The 21,649-nt window shown below is 44.0% G+C and overlaps 1 protein-coding gene across 4 annotated transcripts in view; it reads left to right on the top strand.

Annotated features, from left to right (window-relative positions):
- The window catches only part of DROSHA (drosha ribonuclease III), a 608,989-nt gene that overhangs the window by 397,893 nt on the left and 189,447 nt on the right, over positions 1-21,649 (top strand). For all 4 annotated transcript variants that reach the window (XM_069218569.1, XM_069218578.1, XM_069218550.1 and 1 more), the window contains exons 18-19: positions 562-700; positions 14,502-14,562. In XM_069218569.1, the coding sequence (XP_069074670.1) occupies positions 562-700; positions 14,502-14,562 (200 nt within the window). The remainder of the gene's footprint in view (positions 1-561; positions 701-14,501; positions 14,563-21,649) is intronic.

The raw sequence follows: 21,649 nt of genomic DNA, 5'->3' as shown, positions 1-21,649 counted from the left end.
TTCTTGATTTTTAATTTTCCTTTATCATCTCTTATTGCATGTCTTAAGAGACCACTTCAAAATTTTTCATGCGAAACCTCACTTATAAAATCCCAGTGCATTGTTTAGCTTTGGCCTTTTAGTTTTTCAAGTGCATCAATTTGCAGTTTTTAAGTCCGTGCAAGCTCCCTCATGGTCTCCCAAGTTCTGTGTCAGGGACATACTGCTTGCAGCTATTTTAGCTCTGTATATGAACAAATAAGAATGTTAAACATAGCAATCTGTTGCATATTTTCAAGACCCTTTCACTGACTCCAGGTTGCCTTCTGCATCACAAGAATAGTGTGTTTCTTAACTGGATTAGGCACTCGATTTAAGTCTAATTCTGTATAATGATTTTTGTGGAAATGGAAAAAAGGTGCACTCTAGGACAGCCTATTACCTCTTGAAGGTAGGAAGGGCACACACTGTAAATGGACAGAGGCTTCATACACAATGTCACTAATACAACCCGAAACAGGAATGTGCCTATGAAGGAAATGGTAATCCACACACTTTATTTTGTCATTCTTTGTATTTCAGCTTGCAATGACTCATCCAAGCCATCACTTGAATTTTGGGATGAACCCTGACCACGCAAGGAACTCGCTCTCAAATTGTGGGATTCGGCAACCAAAGTATGGTGATAGGAAGGTTCATTACTTGCACACAAGAAAGAGGGGTATGGTCACAATTTTTGAGCTACGTAAAATTAAACTGCTTTCGCATTACTTATCTATAATAAGGCACCTCATCGATTGGAATAATTTGGAAAATGGATTTTTGTGAAGACTAATGTTGATCTACCTAAATATGGAGATACTGTTATTCTCTCTTACATTACTTTTTCCTTTATCTGATTTCCATCACTTTCTTATATGTTGCCCATTCCTCCATGGTCTTCCCACTCACTACTCTATCCTTTAGTCCTACATCCTTGCCTGTTTAGTAGGACATATTGTTAATATCCAAGCTTTGCGAAATTAGGCAAATGTACTTTCTACTCCCCCTGGATGCTGCCATCAGTCAGATATTTATTGCACATCACATATGTGGGAGACTCTGTCCATATTCAAACATTCTTCAACAAAATGTGAAAATCTGGAAGGAAGGGTTGAAGAAAACATAAAATAGGGAAACAAGAGAGCAGGGAATAGGCGGTCAAGGTAACCACAAAGCCTCTTGAAAAACCCACTTGTCAGTGCCTTCAACAAGCTCTCTCACCTACTAAGTAACATACTCATAAAGGGGTTGAACATCTCCTATCTCTTTGCTTGTGCACGTAGTGTCAGCCTACTGAATGCTGGAACAACATTTGCTCTCAGAGCCTGCACCAATGCCAAAACTATTACCAGTTACACTTACATTAACCATAATGTTATTGCCTGTCAGTTATTCCACCTGTTTGCAGTTTAACTGTTGATGTTCCTGAGAGGCCCTTCTTTTTGTTAAATTTGAAAGAGGAAAGAAAGAAGGAAGGACTCATGGAGAAAAATGCAGACTCTGCTTACAGCCTAAATGAGAAACACTTCCATTTCATACAGTGGGATAAGTACTATTCTCAAGCACCTCAAAAAAGGAAAATGGAGAGTGAAGAGAATAGAAATATTCAAAACACCCATAACAAACAGTACTGCCCTCATTAATCTCCCTGCTGGGTATGACATCCAGACCTACCTATAACTCGCATTAACTGGCTTTGTTTCTCAATGCAGCAAATGAGATCTGATTCTTTTGCAAAGATTCTTTATCCACACTGAGAGAAAAGTGTATTGCACCACTGTACTTTGAGAACATCTGCTATCTCCTCCACCTTCCATACACACTCCAGAAATGCCACCATAGCTCTCCTCCCTTAATGAGAAGAGGAAAATGAGCCACTGCTGACCTCACTAAATGAGGACATGTTGTAAGAGTGTGTGTGGAAAAGATCTGAAAAATAAGATAACCAGGATTAATGGGGATGATTGTGGTCCCAAAAGGATAACTAACATCTCCACCACATGTATACTGTCCCAGAATCTAAAGAAGGTCTCAGTCTTTTAGTGGAACCAAGACAGTTAAGGAACTGTGCAGCTCAAAGTTTGTCACCTTAAAATTGTGATGGAAGATATCTGGATATGTTCAAAAAGAGGATTAATTCCACAGCAGCTATTACAGTTAGCTAACTACCACGTGTAGCTCCATTGACCAAATATGGCATGGAATTTAATCAGTCCTTGTTTTTTTAATTTTTAAATTTTTTTATAATTCAAAAATGTATTAGAATGTTTTGAGCACACAAACAACTTTGTAGGTTGGGTTGTCATTGGCCATCACAAGACAGATCAATATAATAAGATACATATGGGCATTCTGGGGATTGACCATATACATTTCAACAGCAGAAAGAATAATCTCAAAATTATCTTCTAGAATCCTCATTTGGTCTGTTAGGGACCCTCATTTCCCTCCCCATCTCAGTAGTCTAGTTGAAAGTGTTCCTGCTATTCCTCCCATAACTTGTGGTGTTTTAGGTGAAGCCCTTGCCTCAGACCTGTGCCTCTCCATTAAGCAAAAACAACAAGGTGATGGATGGAATGTTTGAATTAACCTCAGCTACTGGCAATTGCTGGGGCCACATCCCAGTCGATCGTTTTTTAGCCCACCATGCCACCCCAGTTTGAACCCAGCCACAAGCAAATCAGTCCTGACCCTGCTTCCCTTTGGAACAGTCCAGCTTGAACTGCCAGGTCAGGTCCTCCCTGGACCAAAAACAAGCATCCTAGGACCGGTTTCCGGGTATCACCCATCATCAGCCAGGCTAGCTTGAATCCTGTGCCACAGTGACCACAGGACCCACGTCTGGGCATACCTGGTGCACTTTAGGCGGCAAATGCATACCTGTGCTGTTCCAATAAGCAAAAACACCCAGGTGATGGATGGAATGCTTGACTTAATCTTAGCCACTGGTGTAGGAAAGTACCATCTTGCCTGGCATGTTACCCCCATTTTTCACTGTATATATGTTGTTTTAGTTGTATGTGTCACTGGGACCCTGCCAGCCAGGGCCCCAATACTCATAAGTGTGCCTGAATGTGTTACCTGTGTAGTGACTAACTGTCTCACTGAGGCTCTGCTATCCAGAACCTCAGTGGTTATGCTCTCTCATTTCTTTCAAATTGTCACTAACAGGCTAGTGACCACTTTTACCAATATACATTGGCTTACTGGAACACCCTTATAATTCCCTAGTATATGGTACTGAGGTACCCAGGGTATTGGGGTTCCAGGAGATCCCTATGGGCTGCAGCATTTCTTTTGCCACCCATAGGGAGCTCTGACAATTCATACACAGGCCTGCCACTGCAGCCTGAGTGAAATAACGTCCACGTTATTTCACAGCCATTTTACACTGCACTTAAGTAACTTATAAGTCACCTATATGTCTAACCTTTACCTGGTAAAGGTTAGGTGCAAAGTTACTTAGTGTGAGGGCACCCTGGCACTAGCCAAGGTGCCCCCACATTGTTCAGGGCAAATTCCCCGGACTTTGTGAGTGCGGGGACACCATTACACGCGTGCACTACATATAGGTCACTACCTATATGTAGCTTCACAATGATAACTCCGAATATGGCCATGTAACATGTCTATGATCATGGAATTGCCTCCTCTATGCCATCCTGGCATAGTTGGCACAATCCCATGATCCCAGTGGTCTGTAGCACAGACCCTGGTACTGCCAAACTGCCTTTCCTGGGGTTTCACTGCTGCTGCTGCCAACCCCTCAGACAGGTTTCTGCCCTCCTGGGGTCAAGCCAGGCTTGTCCCAGGATGGCAGAACAAAGGACTTCCTCTGAGAGAGGGTGTTACACCCTCTCCCTTTGGAAAATGGTGTGAAGGCAGGGGAGGAGTAGCCTCCCCCAGCCTCTGGAAATGCTTTCATGGGCACATTTGGTGCCCATTTCTGCATAAGCCAGTCTACACCGCTTCAGGGACCCCTTAGCCCTGCTCTGGCGCGAAACTGGACAAAGGAAAGGGGAGTGACCACTCCCCTGACCTGCACCTCCCCTGGGAGGTGTCCAGAGCTCCTCCAGTGTGCTCCAGACCTCTGCCATCTTGGAAACAGAGGTGCTGCTGGCACACTGGACTGCTCTGAGTGGCCAGTGCCACCAGGTGACGTCAGAGACTCCTTCTAATAGGCTCCTTCAGGTGTTGCTAGCCTATCCTCTCTCCTAGGTAGCCAAACCCTCTTTTCTGGCTATTTAGGGTCTCTGTCTCTGTGGAATCTTTAGATAACGAATGCATGAACTCATCAGAGTTCCTCTGCATCTCTGTCTTCACCTTCTGCCAAGGAATCGACTGCTGACCGCGCTGGAAGCCTGCAAAACTGCAACAAAGTAGCTAAGACGACTACTGCAACTCTGTAACGCTGACCCTGCCGCCTTCTCGACTGTTTTCCTGGTGGTGCATGCTGTGGGGGTAGTCTGCCTCCTCTCTGCACTAGAAGCTCCGAAGAAATCTCCCGTGGGTCGACTGAATCTTCCCCCTGCAACCGCAGGCACCAAAGAACTGCATCACCGGTCCCTTGGGTCTCCTCTCAGCACGACGAACGAGGTCCCTCGAATCCAGCAACTGTGTCCAAGTGACTCCCACAGTCCAGTGACTCTTCAGTCCAAGTTTGGTGGAGGTAAGTCCTTGCCTCCCCACGCCAGACTGCATTGCTGGGAACGCGACTTTTGCAGCTACTCCGGCCTCTGTGCACTTCCGGCGGAAATCCTTTGTGCACAGGCAAGCCTGGGTCCACGGCACTCTAACCTGCATTGCACGACTTACTAAGTTGGTCTCCGGCGACGTGGGACCCTTTTGTGCAAATTCGGGTGAGCACCGTTTCACGCATCCTCGTAGTGCCTGTTTCTGGCACTTCTCCGGGTGCTACCTGCTGCTGAGAGGGCTCCTTGTCTTGCTCGACGTCCCCTCTGTCTCCTGACGCAATTTGCGACATCCTGGTCCCTCCTGGGCCACAGCAGCATCCAAAAACACTAACAGCACGATTTGCAGCTAGCAAGGCTTGTTGGCGGTCTTTCGGCAGGAAAACACTTCTGCACGACTCTCCACGGCGTGAGGGATCCGTCCTCCAAAGGGGAAGTCTCTAGCCCTTGTCGTTCCTGCAGAAACCTAAGCTTCTACTGTCCAGTAGCAGCTTCTTTGCACCCACAGCTGGCATTTCCTGGGCATCTGCCCATCTCCGACTTGCTGGTGACTTTTGGACTTGGTCCCCTTGTTCCACAGGTACCCTCGACTGGAAATCCATTGTTGTTGCATTGCTGGTTTGTGTCTTTCCTGCAGAATTCCCCTATCACGACTTATCTGTCCTTTGGGGAACTTTAGTGCACTTTGCACTCACTTTTCAGGGTCTTGGGGTGGGCTATTTTTCTAACCCTCACTATTTCCTAATAGTCCCAGCGACCCTCTACAAGGTCACATAGGTTTGGGGTCCATTCGTGGTTCGCATTCCACTTTTGGAGTATATGGTTTGTGTTGCCCCTATCCCTATGTGTCCCCATTGCATCCTATTGTAACTATACATTGTTTGCACTGTTTTCTAAGACTATACTGCATATTTTTGGTATTGTGTACATATATCTTGTGTATATTTGCTATCCTCATACTGAGGGTACACTCTGAGATACTTTGGCATATTGTCATAAAAATAAAGTACCTTTATTTTTAGTATAACTGTGTATTGTGTTTTCTTATGATATTGTGCAAGTGACACTTGTGGTACTGTAGGAGCTTCACTCGTCTCCTTGTTCAGCCTAAGCTGCTCTGCTAAGCTACTATTATCTATCAGTCTATGCTGCTAGACACCCTATACACTAATAAGGGATAACTGGACCTGGTGCAAGGTGCAAGTACCCCTTGGTACTCACTATAAGCCAGTCCAGCCTCCTACATTCACTGGCAATCGAATGAGGCCATACCCCAATCCATCATTTTTTTTGTCCGCCATGCCACCCCAGTTAGTGCCCAGCCGTATGCAAATCAGTCTTGACCCCTACTCCCCATGGGAACAGTCCAGCCGAAACTGTCAGGGTAGGTCCTCCCTGGGCCGGAAACAAGTATCCTGGTACTGGTTTCGGGGTATCACATCTCACCAGCCACGCTTGCTTGAATGCAGTGGCACTTAGACTTTTACAGCTATAGTAAATTCATTGTCAATATATGAACTAAATTGGGCGATACTGTGTGGAAATGGTCAGATCTATGTGAGCATAAGTGTGACCCTCCAGCCCTCTGTTAAGTTGCCCATGTCTGCTTCCCATGCATACTCCATAGGGCAGATAGTTTTAAAACCAAAGGGTAGCCTCCCCTTTAGCTTATCTTCCCGTTGATCAGCATTAAGGAAGTCTTGTTTTACTTAAAGAATAACCATTGTGGATAGTGCATTCTAGTTAGAGTGCAGCCTCCATAGATTTAATGCAGGGAGGATTGGTCACCCAGGACAGGTGAGAGGCCTGGTGGTGATGCAGGATGTCTATTTAACATAAATTGCAGTCCTGTGATCCTCTGGTACTTCTAACTATTTAAGCATGGCTAGGTGAATGGTCCTACCCTCCTAAGAAGTGAAAACGAAGTGAGGGAGAATTCATCACTGGTAGGTTTGAAGGATATATAACATGTTTGGGAGGGAGATCATCTGTGTAATTACTATTTTGAACCATCAAACTATTTAGGGAGGCATGATCATTTTGTCAAAGCTATTTGCAGGACCTCTTCCTTTGCTAATAATATTGACCCATATTTGAGACTATGAGTTGATATTAGAAACTGGGTTTCTGGTTGGAAGAGGTAGGCTCCCAGCCCAACCAGGAACCACAATCCTAGTCAGGGTTAGCCAGTGCACACCATAAATTAACCTGTGCTCACCCTCTTGTATCTTAGCACAGAACAGGCTGGCTTAACTTAGGAGCAATTCGTAAAGTATGTGTGCAAAACTTAAAAACAGTGAAAACACCACATAAACATATTCCACACCAAGTTAGAAAAATAATTCTTAATGGTCAAAACAAGAGCAAAATGACAAAATGCAATTAGTAGAAGTAGAGAGATGAATTTTTAAAGAACAATTGCAAATGCAGTGCATAGAAACTTGGAGCATGGCTGACTACAGGGACCAGCATTTTCCCTCTGAAACAGTACCTTGTGCAGAGTGTTGCGTCAGCATCTAAGGTCCTATGCGAGAAGCAGAGGAGATGACGTGCAGGCGCTGCATTGGTTACAATCAGTGCAATCAGTAATGTGTCATCGTCGAGGCGCGCAGTCGATGTTGTGTCCTCCAGGTGCAGTTTATGATAAAGGTGATGAGTTGTCATTGAGCCGTGCAACTGGCGATGCATCTGGGCTGAGGGCGATGCACTGTTTCAGAGCCTTGCTGTGGGTGCTGCAATGTCTTGTTCTCAGCAGCGATTCGTTGGCATGGAGGAGAGATGCAGTGGTTCCAATCGACACAGTGACAATGATGAGTGGATTCCTGTAGGGAACAGCTGCAGAACCCCCTTCCAGAGGCCCAGGACTGAATTGGCACCACTTGGCTCAGTAGGAGGTCAGACGCTGTAGCAGAGTGGAGTGAAGACTTTGTCCCTGAGACTTCAGAACAGGAGGCAAGCCGTTGGAGTCACTTTGGTTCTGGGGATGTAGAGATGCAGGTCCAGTTCTTCATGTTCGCTGGCAAGGAAGGCAGCAGGGACGGCACAGAAAAGCAGTAGTCCAGAAAGGTCCAACAGAGTACCCGCTGAGTGACAGGCCCTCTCAGTGGCACAGCAATCATTCTGGACAAGAGGATATTCTGCCGAGAAGTGTAATGATATGGTGGTGTTTGATGTCCAGTACTTATACCCAGTAGTGCCTTTAAAGTGGGGGAGACTCCAAAGAGAGGCATTTGAAGTGCACAGCATCCCTGCCCTTCCTTCCCTGGCTCCAGACTCGCTACAGGGGATTATGCAGCCCTTTATGAGGGCACAGGACCCAGCCTATGCCAGTGTTAATGTCACGTCCTCCCTCCCTTCCTTCCTTGTGTGGCTGTCTAGAGGGGAATGCACAGGAGCCCAGCTGTCACCCACCCAGATGTGTATTCTCAGACGGGCGGAGGCAGAGAGTGGGTAAAATAAGAAAATGCCAACATTCTAAAAGTGGCATTTTTAGACTAACAGCTTTAAATCCAACTTTTCCATCAGTTGTGATTTTATATTGAGAGTCCGGAGACACTGATCTTGAAATATCTGTATAGTCCTAATTGGAAATTACACTTAAAAAAAAAAAAAAGTAATATGGCAATGCCAATGTTAACCTATGAGCGAGCTAGGCCAAATGAATATAAGTGTTTTTCACTACCTGTGAAAAACATGTAAAACCTAAAAGTATATGTCCAACTTTTTAAATACACTGAACCCTGCCGTTGGGGTTGTCCAAGGCCTACCTTAGGAGTGACTTATGGAAGATTTAGACATGGGAATCAGGTTAACTTGCCAGATCGACGAGCAGTTTAAAACTGAACACACAGACTGCAATGGTGAGCCTGAAAAATGTTTGAAGGGCTACTAAAGTAACTGGCACAATCAGTGCTACAGGTCCACTAGTAGCATTTAATTTACAGGCCCTGGGACCATATTGTGCACTTTACTAGGGATTTATAAGTATTTAAATGTGCCATTTGTGGATAGGTCAATGTTACCATGTTTTAGAGAAAGAGAACATGCACTTTAGCACTGGTCAGTAGTGGTAAAGTGTCCAGAATCCTAAGGCCAGCAAAAACAAAGTCAGCAAAATAGGAGGTCAGAAGGCAAAAAAGTCAGGGGAAACATTGCCAAGGTTGCCAGGTCTAACAGGTGTTCATATAAACCCTTAAATATCTGAACCCACACAGATCAGCCTGGATTTTGAGGGACCATACTGTGTATTCTAGACAGCCTTGCACCAGCTGGACAAATTATTCAGTCCAGTTAACGCTCAGGCCCGAAAATCTTTGAAAACATTTCAGAGCCACAATCACATAAGAACGTAAGGTGCTTGTTTGGCTCAAAAAGATCAGAAGGTTGTCCGCATAGAGGAGGAGGAGGAAGTCTTCTATTTCCCCCAACTGCAACAATCTCTAATGGATCAATTTGAGCGTGCCAATCGGGAACAGTGTTAAACAATAAGCAGATACGAGAGGGGTGTGAGGGCATCCCTGATGAGTGCTCATTTCGTTCAAGAATGCGGGCATCTTTATTTGCTCAGACACTTGCTAATTTGCTGTGTATATAAATGACCGACATATGACTGAAACCTAGGACTGAACATCAGTTTAGTGAGGTCTTTGAGCATATGTTCCCGCTTGATTGAGTCATAGGCCTTCTGATAAGTGTACCAGTAGGATAGGGAGAGTACCCTCCTCTCTAGGATCCTAAATCGGAGTATTATGCAGGTGTTTGTGTCTGGTGGACTTCCCTGGCATGAAACCATTTTGATCTGTATGTACAATGGAGTTCTAGCATGGAAGCAATCAATTAGCCAACAGCTTCTGCAGGCCCTTCTTTTCTGCATTAAAGAAATAGGCTCATATCAGGATCGCTGGTCATCTGGCCTGGCTTGCTTTTAGAAGAATGGCCTCCATCAAGTCAAATGGAAAGATGCTATCTTTAACAGACGCACAAAACTTGTTAGTTATGTGTACTTTTAATTTAATAGAGAGTCAGAGGAACAACTCAACTGGATAGCTGATTGGGCCCTAGAGTTTTACCACTCAACATTGTTGAAATCGCTTCCCCTAGTTCCTCATCTGGGATTTGGAGATCCAGTTGATATCTATCCATCTCAGATAACTAGGGAAGAGAGTGTTTTATATCCCAAAAATCTGGGATAGTGTTGTGGCTATAAAGTTAATCATTAAAGAAGGCAAATACTTCTACCACATTTTTCGGTCTGTCTTGAGCTCACCGGAAGAGTGTTACACAACCTCCCCTATGAGTCTTTTGGTCTGTTCCTGCTTGAGCAGCAATAAGGTAGCTTCCTTGATTTGTCACACTGTTGATAAAACCTAATCTTAAATGGTAGCCAAAGGTCTATCATCACTAAAAGCTGTTTCACAGAGATACGAGCGCTATCCATTGCCAACCACATCACACGCTCCTTAGAACACCTAGTCTTCTCTAGGACTAAGACATTAAACTTGAAGGGAGGTATAATTTGACTTGTGTCTCTCTTGATTCAAAAAATGTATCCCATGGCAAGCAAGCTTAAGGGCCTCCTCTAGATTAGTACGTGATACAGTTTGAAAAGGTTAATTCACATCCCCCTTCTAGAAGTTGTGTATAAAAGTAAGACCTAAACACACCCACTTTTTCCCCAGTTCCAAGTCTTGTATGACAAGGGAAGGAGTGATCGAAGGAGTGCTATGCAACCTATGCTAGTGTCCGCCTCATAGCCAATCTCCCTGAGATGTGGGGACATAACCTGAAGTTTGAACTTTCTACTGGTGAAGCTGTGGATCAGTCCTGGAGCATCTCAAAGCAGTCTGCCTGCTGAGAGACCATCCAGGAGAAGTGAGGACTGTTTGTCGAAAGAGGTGTGCAGCTTAGTAATTTCCTTTGACCCGGGAGAGGGTTGTAACTGTTTTATTGTTATAAGGCAGGCTGGGCTTGCTCCTGTATATAGGTCCATTCAGAACTGTGACTTCCAAGGCTGCTGTCACCGGACCTGTGGGACCTGCTCCGGACAAGGCAGGCCATGTTACCACACTAGACAAAGATCAGCACATCTGGGCCTGCACCTGTTCCGGTCAAGGAGCTGCAACTTCTCCTCTCAAGTCTGAGCAGTCACACTGCTAGACTTGGCGTTCACCAGGCACCAACACTTCTGCATACTTGTCAGCTCACCGCTCACTGCTGTGACTGCCGAAGGCCTGGATGAGAGATGCAACTGCCTGATTGCTAGGGGACCAATGAGGGCTGTAACTTAGTGATTGCCATGGTCCCAGATGGGGGCTGTAACTGCCGGACTCCTCTAGGCCGAGTCGAGGGCTGCAACTGCACGATTGCCTTAAACCCATCCAAGGCTGTTCTGCTATCGGCCCAGTCAGGACTGCAACCTCCTGGCCTGCTGCCGCCCAGCCCGTGGTCTGTACCTTCTTCAGCCCAAGTAAGCCCATCACCACACCAGACAGCTAAAACCAAGGCTGGGCTCCCGCTCTACGAATTAGGAAGAGTTGCCTTTTCAGAGAAAATTAGAGCTAAGTGAGCTTAGTGAGTGCTTAACCAACCGTCCAGTAATCCAAAGCCTATTGCTGCAGCTTCTCCAACCAAGTCTGAGTGTGTGCTGCTAGACTGGGTCTGCACCACACTTGGTGGCTCACCGCAACTTCTGCCAGAAATGCAAGAGTGCTCCCCCGGTTCACTGCAGTGAAAGAGGACTCATAAAGTGTCAAACATAGGAGATTTAAGGCCAAATGCAAACTTAGTGCATTTGTGCGCATGTATAAACTGCACCTTAGCCTAATTCATACTACTTCTCATTTCAGTCCCTGAGAAGCCAGTGACTGCTCGCCCTCACTAGCCAGAGAGTCAAGGGTAAAAGCGGCTGTAAATCAAATCTTTTCTGAATTTGCCTGTGCAAAGAAATGGAATGTTAATTGTGCTTGTATCCAACTGAACTATTCCTGAGACAGGAAAGAGTGTGTCCTGAGCGCCTTTGGGCTCATTCCACCAGTGCGAAGTCCACCACTATGGTCTTGGCAAGGAGGGTCCCATTGTTGGATATCTGCCAGTATGCTAAATTGGCCTCCGTCCACACCTTTACAAAGGATTATTGCAGCAATTTTGAGGGCCACAGAACAGACGTTTTTGTCCCCTTGGGTCTTCCTGGTGTAAAGCCAGAGAGAGAACTGTCATAAGCACACAGGTGTGGCTTCTGTATGTGGCTGTGTCTCCACATCTGAAGACAGTGAAGAGGTTTACTGTTTAACCTGATGGTGTGTTGGAGCTCTGCAGACATTTCTGATTCAAGTCTGATGCTGTGGAGAATTCAGAAGGTAAGGAATCTGCACTTAGAGTATCCACCAGAAAGAGCATTATCAGAGGAAAGTAGCTTGTTCTTTCAAATCCTTTGGAGGCTCGAAACAGAATTATTCCAAAGATGTGCATATTGAATATCATTTTCTACAGCCACACATTAGACTTTATCAAATCTCAAAATCTGCAGACAAAAGAATCGCAGAAGCATGTAATAAAAAGAATTGTGTTTTTGAAACCAACTCGCTCTTAAAAATACCCCTGAAATTCACAACCTTCAGGTTAAATTCTTCCTTGTGTCTTCTGATCCAAAGCATCAAAGATATGCAAGATTAGTATAGTTGGCCAACAATATTATTCTGAGTGCTCTTGTCTAAGCTACAATTTGCATCCAAGATCTTCACCGAGTACATGGCTCCGTTTACAACCTTACTCAGATATTTCAAAGTTTTGGAGACTGACATCTGAAACAGGACCCAGGAAAGTGTGAGCCACCATGTTCTGACTTAAAACATTTTACAGAATTCGAGAAAGTTAGTGTGTTAGGAAAAATCGACTTTGCTGAGGAATTTAGAGAGATTTGACTCATTTTCAGTGCTCAACCAACCGTCTGGCAATCCAAAGCTGACCCTTCCAAAAACAAGGAAACACAATCAATTTCCCAAGCAAGAACTTTCAGAAAAAAACGTAAAATGTCTAGATAGGGCTTTCTAGAAGCAATGACCTGAATTCCTCTTATCTTAATCTGTTGTCTGCTCATCAGGTTGTTTCAAGAAAAGCTGTGCAAACAATGGAAGTCCGTAGACAGTGATTGGAAGCCTCAGAGAATCTGGCTTTTTTTTTATATATAAAAAAAGCTTTGCCTTGTAGGAGAATGACTGAAATAACCATGAAGTTTTCTCGTTCAGTCATCCTCTTGCTAGCTCATTCTTACTAAAGGTGCCTTGTAAGATGGTTGCGGCACACACTTACAAGAGCTGTTTCCTGCACTACTGGTCCACCAAGGTCAAAACAACTTAATATAGTTGATCAAAAATTGAGCCACTGCATTGGACATCCAGACATACTTTCAGTGTTTCAAGGCTGCACTGGGAAAAGTCAGGACAGTCAGCAGCATTCCTTTGTTGTGTTGAATCCAAAAACAAGAATAACAGATTGGCAGCAGAAGCACAACTCTTCTGGCTCTGGTCCATCAGTAATTGCATTTCAGTGATAAGAGCGTCTGCCAGGATTAGCGAATAACCTTACAAATGCATTTAGCGGAACCAGACTTCTGCCACAAATGGAAGGTGGGTAACCAACTGAAGGCTGGTTTCTGAAGTGAGGCAAGCCGGCGATTGCTGGCAGTATGGGATGTAAGGAAGTTGTTTTGCATTTCATTCCCAATTCCACAGTCGGGTCTCTTTGCTAAAAGCTTCCCTCTATTTTCCTTATTTCTCAAATGCCTTGCCAAGATTAAGTGAGACCTGTGCATGCTCATGGTCAAGTCTTTGATCAGCCCTTCGACTTACTTATATATAAGTCCCATTTGGTCTTCTGTCATATGTGTCGCTATTAATGATGGAGAGAGGGAAAGTCTCTCTTCAGTTGACAGCATTGCTTCAGAGCACAGGGATGTCAGCCTGGCGCAGGCTACTTATTACTGTGCTTTCTTCTGCGGTTCACTTGTGGACTTCATAAGAGCAGCAACATGGGGAAGCATCCATAGCTTCACAAAGTATGCCTGCCTAGATGTGCAGACAAGAGGGTGATCTAGAATAAGGCGGGCAGTGCTTTGGAACCTGTTCAGCTAAGGTACACCTCTTACAACCTCACTGGAGTATTTCAAGCATGTGAATGGATGATCTTAGTGCTGAAGAAGTTAACTTGTAAAAATAATTGTTCTGTGTAGGTACCTTTAATAGAATGTAGCCACAGTCCTACCACCTTCCTTATAACACTCTTCTTTATGCACATTAATGCTTAAAGTTTTGACTTGGGCACCTCTAGGGTGAATGTATTTGAGTGCCTGTACACCTCATTGGCTGCCATTTCCACATTAGTGTGAAGGTGAGTATGCTACTAAATTGGCACTGCCGCCGTTTTAAAATGCCTGTATGTTCATGCTCTGTTATGCTACTGTGCACTCTACAGGAGCTAGATTGATGTGTTTGAATCCGTAAAAAATTGTGGTAAAAATGAGGATAATTTTTATATTTCCTCTAAATGTATTGTTAATTATGGACTGTCTCCCTTATTGAAGTCACTTTTTTCCTTTTGTTTGCTTTTTAATCCTGTCCCCTATTCTCTCCTGACTTGCCATTTCCTATTTCCTCCACTATTCTGGTATTTTTTTCTTGCCCCAGTTCATTGTTCTCTTTGTGTGGCATGCTTTCACGCTGACCTTGTGTGTTCACTTTTTCATTGTCAAAAAGCATGCACTTGTATTTACAGCATCAACGCTTTCTCTTACAGGTATTAATACTTTGATCAGGATTATGGCAAGACTCGGACAAGATGATCCATCCCCTTCCAAGTAAATGATTTAGCTTTTTTACCTCTCATGCTTTTACTTATTGGTGAAGCTCTTACATTTCTCATTTTCTTTTTAATCCCAATAATTTGAAACAAATTAAATAATTGAAATGTTCACAGCATTTAGGAGCTTAACAATATTTTAAATTGTAAGGTAAAGGCCATTTTGTCATGCACCACCAGTATCATCAATCCCTGGGAATACTTACTTCAGCTTGAGATAAATGTTTATTACAGGCACACAGAAATCTTTAAAAATAATAATAAAACCTAACATTCCATGGTCCTGTCGGCAACTCTTGCAACAATCACCCAGATTTCCCACTCATTTTCAGTGACCTTGTCCTCCCTATTCAAACAGAACATGACATAAACTTACATATTTCCGTCTTTAAGAAAAGTAAACTCTTGAGACAACCTCTGACATATACAACCATTCCCAATAAAAGCCTAAACACCACCTCCTCTCCACTTAAGGAATCACACATCCATCACATAACTGTGCATAAGCGACTCATCAGAATTTCCTGGGAATGTGAGGGTCCGTTCACTGTCTTTCAGCATATGCAGCACTGTTGTTGTACTCAACAAAAATGTTCCCTTGTCCTAACTCTCCGGGTAATTTTCTAATCTCTTCAGTTGCACTGGTGTACTGCATAATCATACACATTCTCTTCACCTCTGCTTGTGGGAGAAACAGGTAAACAGTCATTCATTTCTGACTGGTCTGAGCCATCCCTCACTAGGCTGTTGTCTCATTGTCTTCTGCTCCACCTGAACCCAATGAACACCTTAATGCTCTTCTAAAGTTCCAGTATTTCCATCCCTTTGTCCAGCTACAGTTTTTTATATCCCACAACTTGGCATATTTGTATCTGCACTCGTAGACTCTAACTTTAAATCTTATAACTCTTTACTCTGTTTTAACACAACAAAGCTCCAGTCTTTTCAACGCCTTTATCGCTTTATTCTCACCTTCCATCTTCTGCACCATCATTCACCACTATCATCATACATGCAACACTACCTTCCTTGTCAACTCAGTATTTTTGGTAAAATTATCAGGGGTGCAGCTGCTCTCTTTAGGACTCAATAGATTAGCACTCAGTATATATCCTCACCAACAAGTTGTGAATTTATTCCTGACAACCAATAAAATTGTCTTATATCAGCCTCCATCGATCCATTCCACTATGTTTCTGATTGGCACATTCGGTAGGAAGTTGTCTTACTCCCTTTATGTGAAACCAGTTTATCCTGTCTCAGTAGCATTGCCATTACTCCCTCATTTCCTATGTGGAAAGCACTTGTCCTGCCTAATTCTGTGTTGAAGCTCATCCTTGCTTACACTGTCCCCCCACACTTTTTTTTTTACTCCTACGAGCACCACCTGGCACATCTAACATTGATCCTATACTACTCTCGCCCATTTAGGACTCCACCCCCCATGCCACTTCGGTGCTAATCATGGTATGCAAAGAGCTGTGGCATAAGGTTTTCACAGCATTTAATTCACACACTGAACGCAACTTGTACTCCTAGAGGTAGCCAGTGGCTGTGTACTAAGATGGTACGCACTTCCCAAAAATTTTCTTCTTTGCTGGTATTAAAATCCCCAAAAAGTACATATTATTGACAGTTAGACATATATAATATACGGAGTGCCAGAGTGGCTCCACACCCAGCCACAAGGTGTGTAGATTGTGATCCCAAAGGTCCACAATGAGTGAATTAAGTTGAAAGAACCACAGCACATCCAAGCATTCCAAATGTAAGTCCTTTATTCTTCTTGGGTATTCATTGAAAACAGCAAACGTTGTACCAATCCATGTATATACAGCCGACACGTGTTTCGTTGTGAAAACAACTTTTTCATGGCTCATTAAAGAATGTAAGTTATTTGATCTGTGTCACAATATGGTCGTCTTATAATATTCGGTGTAGAAGTTGCTTATCACATGTGTGGATATATCAATATATATTTGACGGTACACCTTGGTAATGAATCAAGGTTTGTACCAGGACCATGATAAGTCCAACAGTCATGTGTTCGATCCCGTTTCTTGTTTGTAGTGGTCAGAACAACTTGTACTCCTGCCACTTTGAACTCTGGTGCACAATACTAACTTCTTTGTAACTGATTTCCAGGTGATGAGAATAGGCAATCGGATTGTGATCTTATTTTTTTTTTTTAAGTAGGCACAACAGATTAATGCCTCAAATACTTCATATTGTATATTACCAGAAATAATCCCTGTCATCATTTCTGTTTGGGCTAACAGTTGTGAAGTATAAGCTACACAAGGCTTTATTATCCTGAACTCTTCAGAAAACACTGCCCCAAATCATAATTATTTCAATACAGAGCTGTATCCCTTTGTTTCCTTATATTGAAGCACCTCAAATAAAAGCCTCAAGTCTGCTGTCTGCGGTTCTTCTCCTTACTAGAAGACTAATAGAGCCTTTAAAAAAACAACAAAGTGCTTCCAACCAATCAGAATTTCTTGCAAATTTTGTAACATTCTTACTCAACTCAATATTGATGTTATTTATTGTTTGTCTTTGGGATGCTAAGAATCTCAAGCAGCTTGAACCAGAGAATACTTTGGTTTGATTCCATCTCCAAAATATTGTCTCACCAATAGTCCACCTGTTCTTTGATAGAGTAAAATGTTTCTTTAAGTGTAAGCACTCTACTGGTCAGACAAACGCACAGTTCTTCCAACATTTCAGATTACTTTATCTCATGAGTAAAAATTAAATCTCAATCTAGAAGTAACATACAGAGTAGTGCATAACTCATTTAGAAAATTAAATGAAGAGGCCAAATCTGAAGGCATTGTTATGAACTGAAAACTGGTGCACTGACCTTGTGCACGCTATTCAAAGGGGATTTTTCCCCATCTCTGGCCACCCCACCATTGCGAGCATGCACAGTAGTATGAGGGTGAGTTTTAAAAGCTGGGAAAGGAGAAGAGAGAAAACAGAGAAGTACCTGTAACTGTGAATATGTATATCTTCGTAATACCAACTCTCTATACTATGGAGCTGGTAATTCCTGAAAATTAAACATACAAGAATTGAACATCTCAGATATATGTGTAGACTAGCACTTCTTATGTTTTGAATATCTGCTTTAAGCTTCATCACTATATGCTCTCTTGGGGAAGATGATAGTTCCAGCTTGACTTCTGTAGTGCTGCATAATCAACAAGGTTAACACCCATTTGCTCCCAACTAAAGCTACTAGAACATTAATAAATTGTGCATGAAATTCATATGTACATATTTAAACCAGAATCTTTCAGAATGGTCGACTCAGTGCCAATGATCTTTTGGACTCGCACTTCCTCTACCTTTCAGAGTCACCAGATCCTCGGGGTCTGTGCACTTTCCCAACACTTCCACCACTGAACAGCTCCAAGACTCTGATAGATAAATCACAGACACTGAGAGAATTCAAGAGGGGAAGAGGGGATTAGATCGGGAACAGCTGGGAAGGAGACCTGTAGTAAGAAAAAGGTTAGAACACACAATTTGAAAATTATATCTCCTGAAATAAATACTAGACTATGATTCTAAGCCTAGTCACTCTGAAAACATGAACAACCTAAGAGTTAAGTTTAAAATGACTACGTTTCAAGATGGCCGGATACCTGTAGGGGAATCAAGATGAATTAAATGAAAAATTTCTTATTCAAGTACTTTCCTTTACATGAGAATCAGAAAAAACAAATTCTGACTAAATTTTAAACCAGTCATATAAATCCTGTTTTGAGAATGTATACTAGGACCATACAATACTGCATCTAGAAACTCTGGCCTTCTGTGTACTCTTAAAATGTTTCAACACAAATTGCGCATATTGCAGATATATATATATACCTTTCTTGGATATATATACCTTTATTGCCATATATATGTTCGATGGCATGTGTAGCTGCAGATACACATGCTGTGCATTATCCTGCCATCTAGTGTTGGGCTCGGAGTGTTACAAGTTGTTTTTCTTCGAAGAAGTCTTTTCGAGTCACAAGACCGAGGGACTCCTCCCTTTCGGCTCCATTGCGCATGGGCGATGACTCCATCTTAGATTGTTTTCTTTCCGCCATCGGGTTCGGACGTGTTCCTCTTCGCTCTGTATTTCAAATCGGGAAAGTTAGCTAGTTATCGAAAAATTGGACGGTATTGTTCGCGCTCGGTACTGGTTTAGTGTTAGTACATCGACACCGATAGAAGAAGCGCTCCGGCAGCCCTTCGGGGCTTCCACTCTCAGCGGGGCCTGGTCGGCCTGACCGCGTCCATCGTCGAAACTCATGGACCGGACCCCCTTCCGCTTCTGCCCCAATTGCCACGCCAAGTATCCTTATACAGACCAACACTTAGTCTGTAATCTGTTTCTATCACCGGAACACAGGGAGGATACTTGCGAGGCCTGTCGGGCATTTCGATCGAAAAAGACCCTACACGATCGAAGAGCCAGAAGACTGCAGATGGCGTCGACACAGGCCGAACAGAGCGACGTCGAGGAGGAGGAAAGAATCTCCATTCAAGAATCGGACTTGGACGACTCCAAAAGTGAGCTACCGACGGCACAACAAAAACTGTGAGTAAAACTGCCCCGGCCAAGACTCACTCCAAAATTATAAAGGCCAAGGGGTTGCCACCGCCAACAAGCCATGGCTTAACCCGAAAACACGGTGACCAAACATCGGCACCAAAAAAGGCCTCCCAACAGCCGAAGACATCCGACTCCGGTCGAGATACCGGCTCCGAACCATCTCGGCACCAAGAGTTCAACATGCCCAAGGTAAAAAAGGTTTCCTCGGAGCCGAAAAAGACTGTTCCGAAACCTTCAGTGTCAAAAAAGGCAGCCTCGGAGCCGCAAATAGGCTCCTACACAGAAGAGCACAGATTTGAGCGGGAATTAAGTATGGGAGACTCAGACCATACTCAAAGGAGGCTGCACATTCAGAAAGAGACTGGTAAAATTCGAACTCTTCCTCCAATAAAAATAAAAAGAAAGCTAGCATTTTAGGAGTCGGAAATGCAGCCAAAGGCGGCAAGAGGCAAAACACCACCACCAAGGTTTTCGCCACAGCCTTCTCCACTGCACTCACCACAGCTGTCCCCCGTAGCAACACCCCCAATGCAGTCACCAACACACACGGGGATGACACAGGATGACCCGGATGCATGGGAATTATATGATGCACCGGTCTCCGACAACAGTCCCAATTGTTACCCGGCAAGGCCGTCACCACCAGAGGACAGCACTGCATATATGCAGGTGTTATCAAGGGCAGCTACTTTCCACAATGTGGCAATGCATGCAGAGCCAATAGAAGATGACTTATTTAACACCTTGGCATCCGCTCACAGCTCTTTTTAAAGTTTGCCAATGCTCCCAGGCATGCTAAAGCACGCCAAACAGGTGTTCCAGGACCCAGTGAAAGGCAGAGCTATCACTCCTAGGGTAGAGAAGAAATATAAACCTCCCCCAACGGACCCTGTGTTTATAACACAGCAACTGACACCAGATTCGGTAGTCGTGGGAGCGTCCAGAAAGAGGGCAAACTCCCAATCATCAGGAGATGCACCACCGCCCGACAAGGAAAGTCGGAAGTTCGATGCTGCGGGCAAATGGGTGGCAGCACAAGCAGCCAATCAATGGCGGATTGCCAATTCACAGGCTCTACTGGCTCGCTACGACAGGGCACACTGGGACGAGATGCAACATATAATACAGCACTTGCCCAAGGAACACCAGAAACGTGCCCAACAGGTTGTTGAGGAAGGACAAGCGATTTCCAACAACCAGATAAGATCTGCACTGGACTTGGCAGACACAGCAGCACGGACAATGAACACTGCTGTAACCATTCGCAGGCATGCTTGGTTACGGAGCTCGGGTTTTAAACCGGAAATCCAGCAAGCTGTGCTCAATATGCTGTTTAACCAGGAACAATTGTTTGGGCCGGAGGTGGACACGGCAATCGAAAAACTAAAAAAGGACACAGGCATGGCCAAAGCCATGGGTGCGCTCTACTCCCCACAAAGCAGAGGCAGTTTTAGAAGACCACAGTTTAGAGGGTGTTTCGTTCCCAAACCGCAGAGCCTTCCACCTCACAAGCCAAACCCACCTATCAGGGGCAGTACCAGAGAGGAGGGTTTAGAGGATCATACAGGGGTGGACAATTCCCCAAAACAAGAGGAAAATTCCAAAGCCCTAAAGCACCTCAAGCCAAACAGTGACTTCAATGTCGCAAACCCCCAACACTCAACACCAGTGGGGGGGAGACTTAACTCATACTACCAAAACTGGACAAACATAACTACGGACGCATGGGTCCTAGCCATTATCCAACATGGTTATTGCATAGAATTCATAGATTTCCCACCAGATGTGCCCCCAAGAGCACACAATATGTCCAAACAACACTTAGACCTGTTACAGCTAGAAGTCCAAGCATTGTTACAAAAACAAGCAATAGAACTAGTACCCAACCATCAAAAAGGAACAGGTGTCTACTCCCTGTATTTCCTAATTCCAAAGAAAGACAAAACGTTGAGACCCATATTAGACCTCAGAACACTGAATCTCTACATCAAATCAGATCACTTCCACATGGTAACACTTCAAGACGTGATTCCCTTGCTCAAAAAGCAGGACTACATGTGAACGTTAGATCTGAAGGATGCATATTTCCACATACCCATACATCCTTCTCACAGGAAATACTTAAGGTTTGTAATTCAGGGCGTGCATTACCAATTCAAGGTGTTACCATTCAGGATAACAACCGCCCCAAGGGTATTCACAAAATGCCTTGCAGTAGTAGCCGCGCATATAAGGAGACAGCACATGCACGTATTCCCATACTTAGATGATTGGTTAATAAAAACCAGCACTCAGCAACAGTGTCTTCAACACACACAATACGTTATAGAAACTCTACACAAACTAGGGTTCTCTATAAATTACCAAAAATCACATCTACAACCATCCCAAATACAGCAATACTTGGGAGCAACACTCGACACACGAAAAGCGATTGCCACTCCAAGTCCACAAAGGGTACAAGCGT

Source organism: Pleurodeles waltl, chromosome 2_1, assembly GCF_031143425.1.
Source record: "Pleurodeles waltl isolate 20211129_DDA chromosome 2_1, aPleWal1.hap1.20221129, whole genome shotgun sequence".
Lineage (NCBI taxonomy): Eukaryota > Metazoa > Chordata > Amphibia > Caudata > Salamandridae > Pleurodeles > Pleurodeles waltl.
This window is presented reverse-complemented; position numbering and strand designations above follow the sequence as displayed.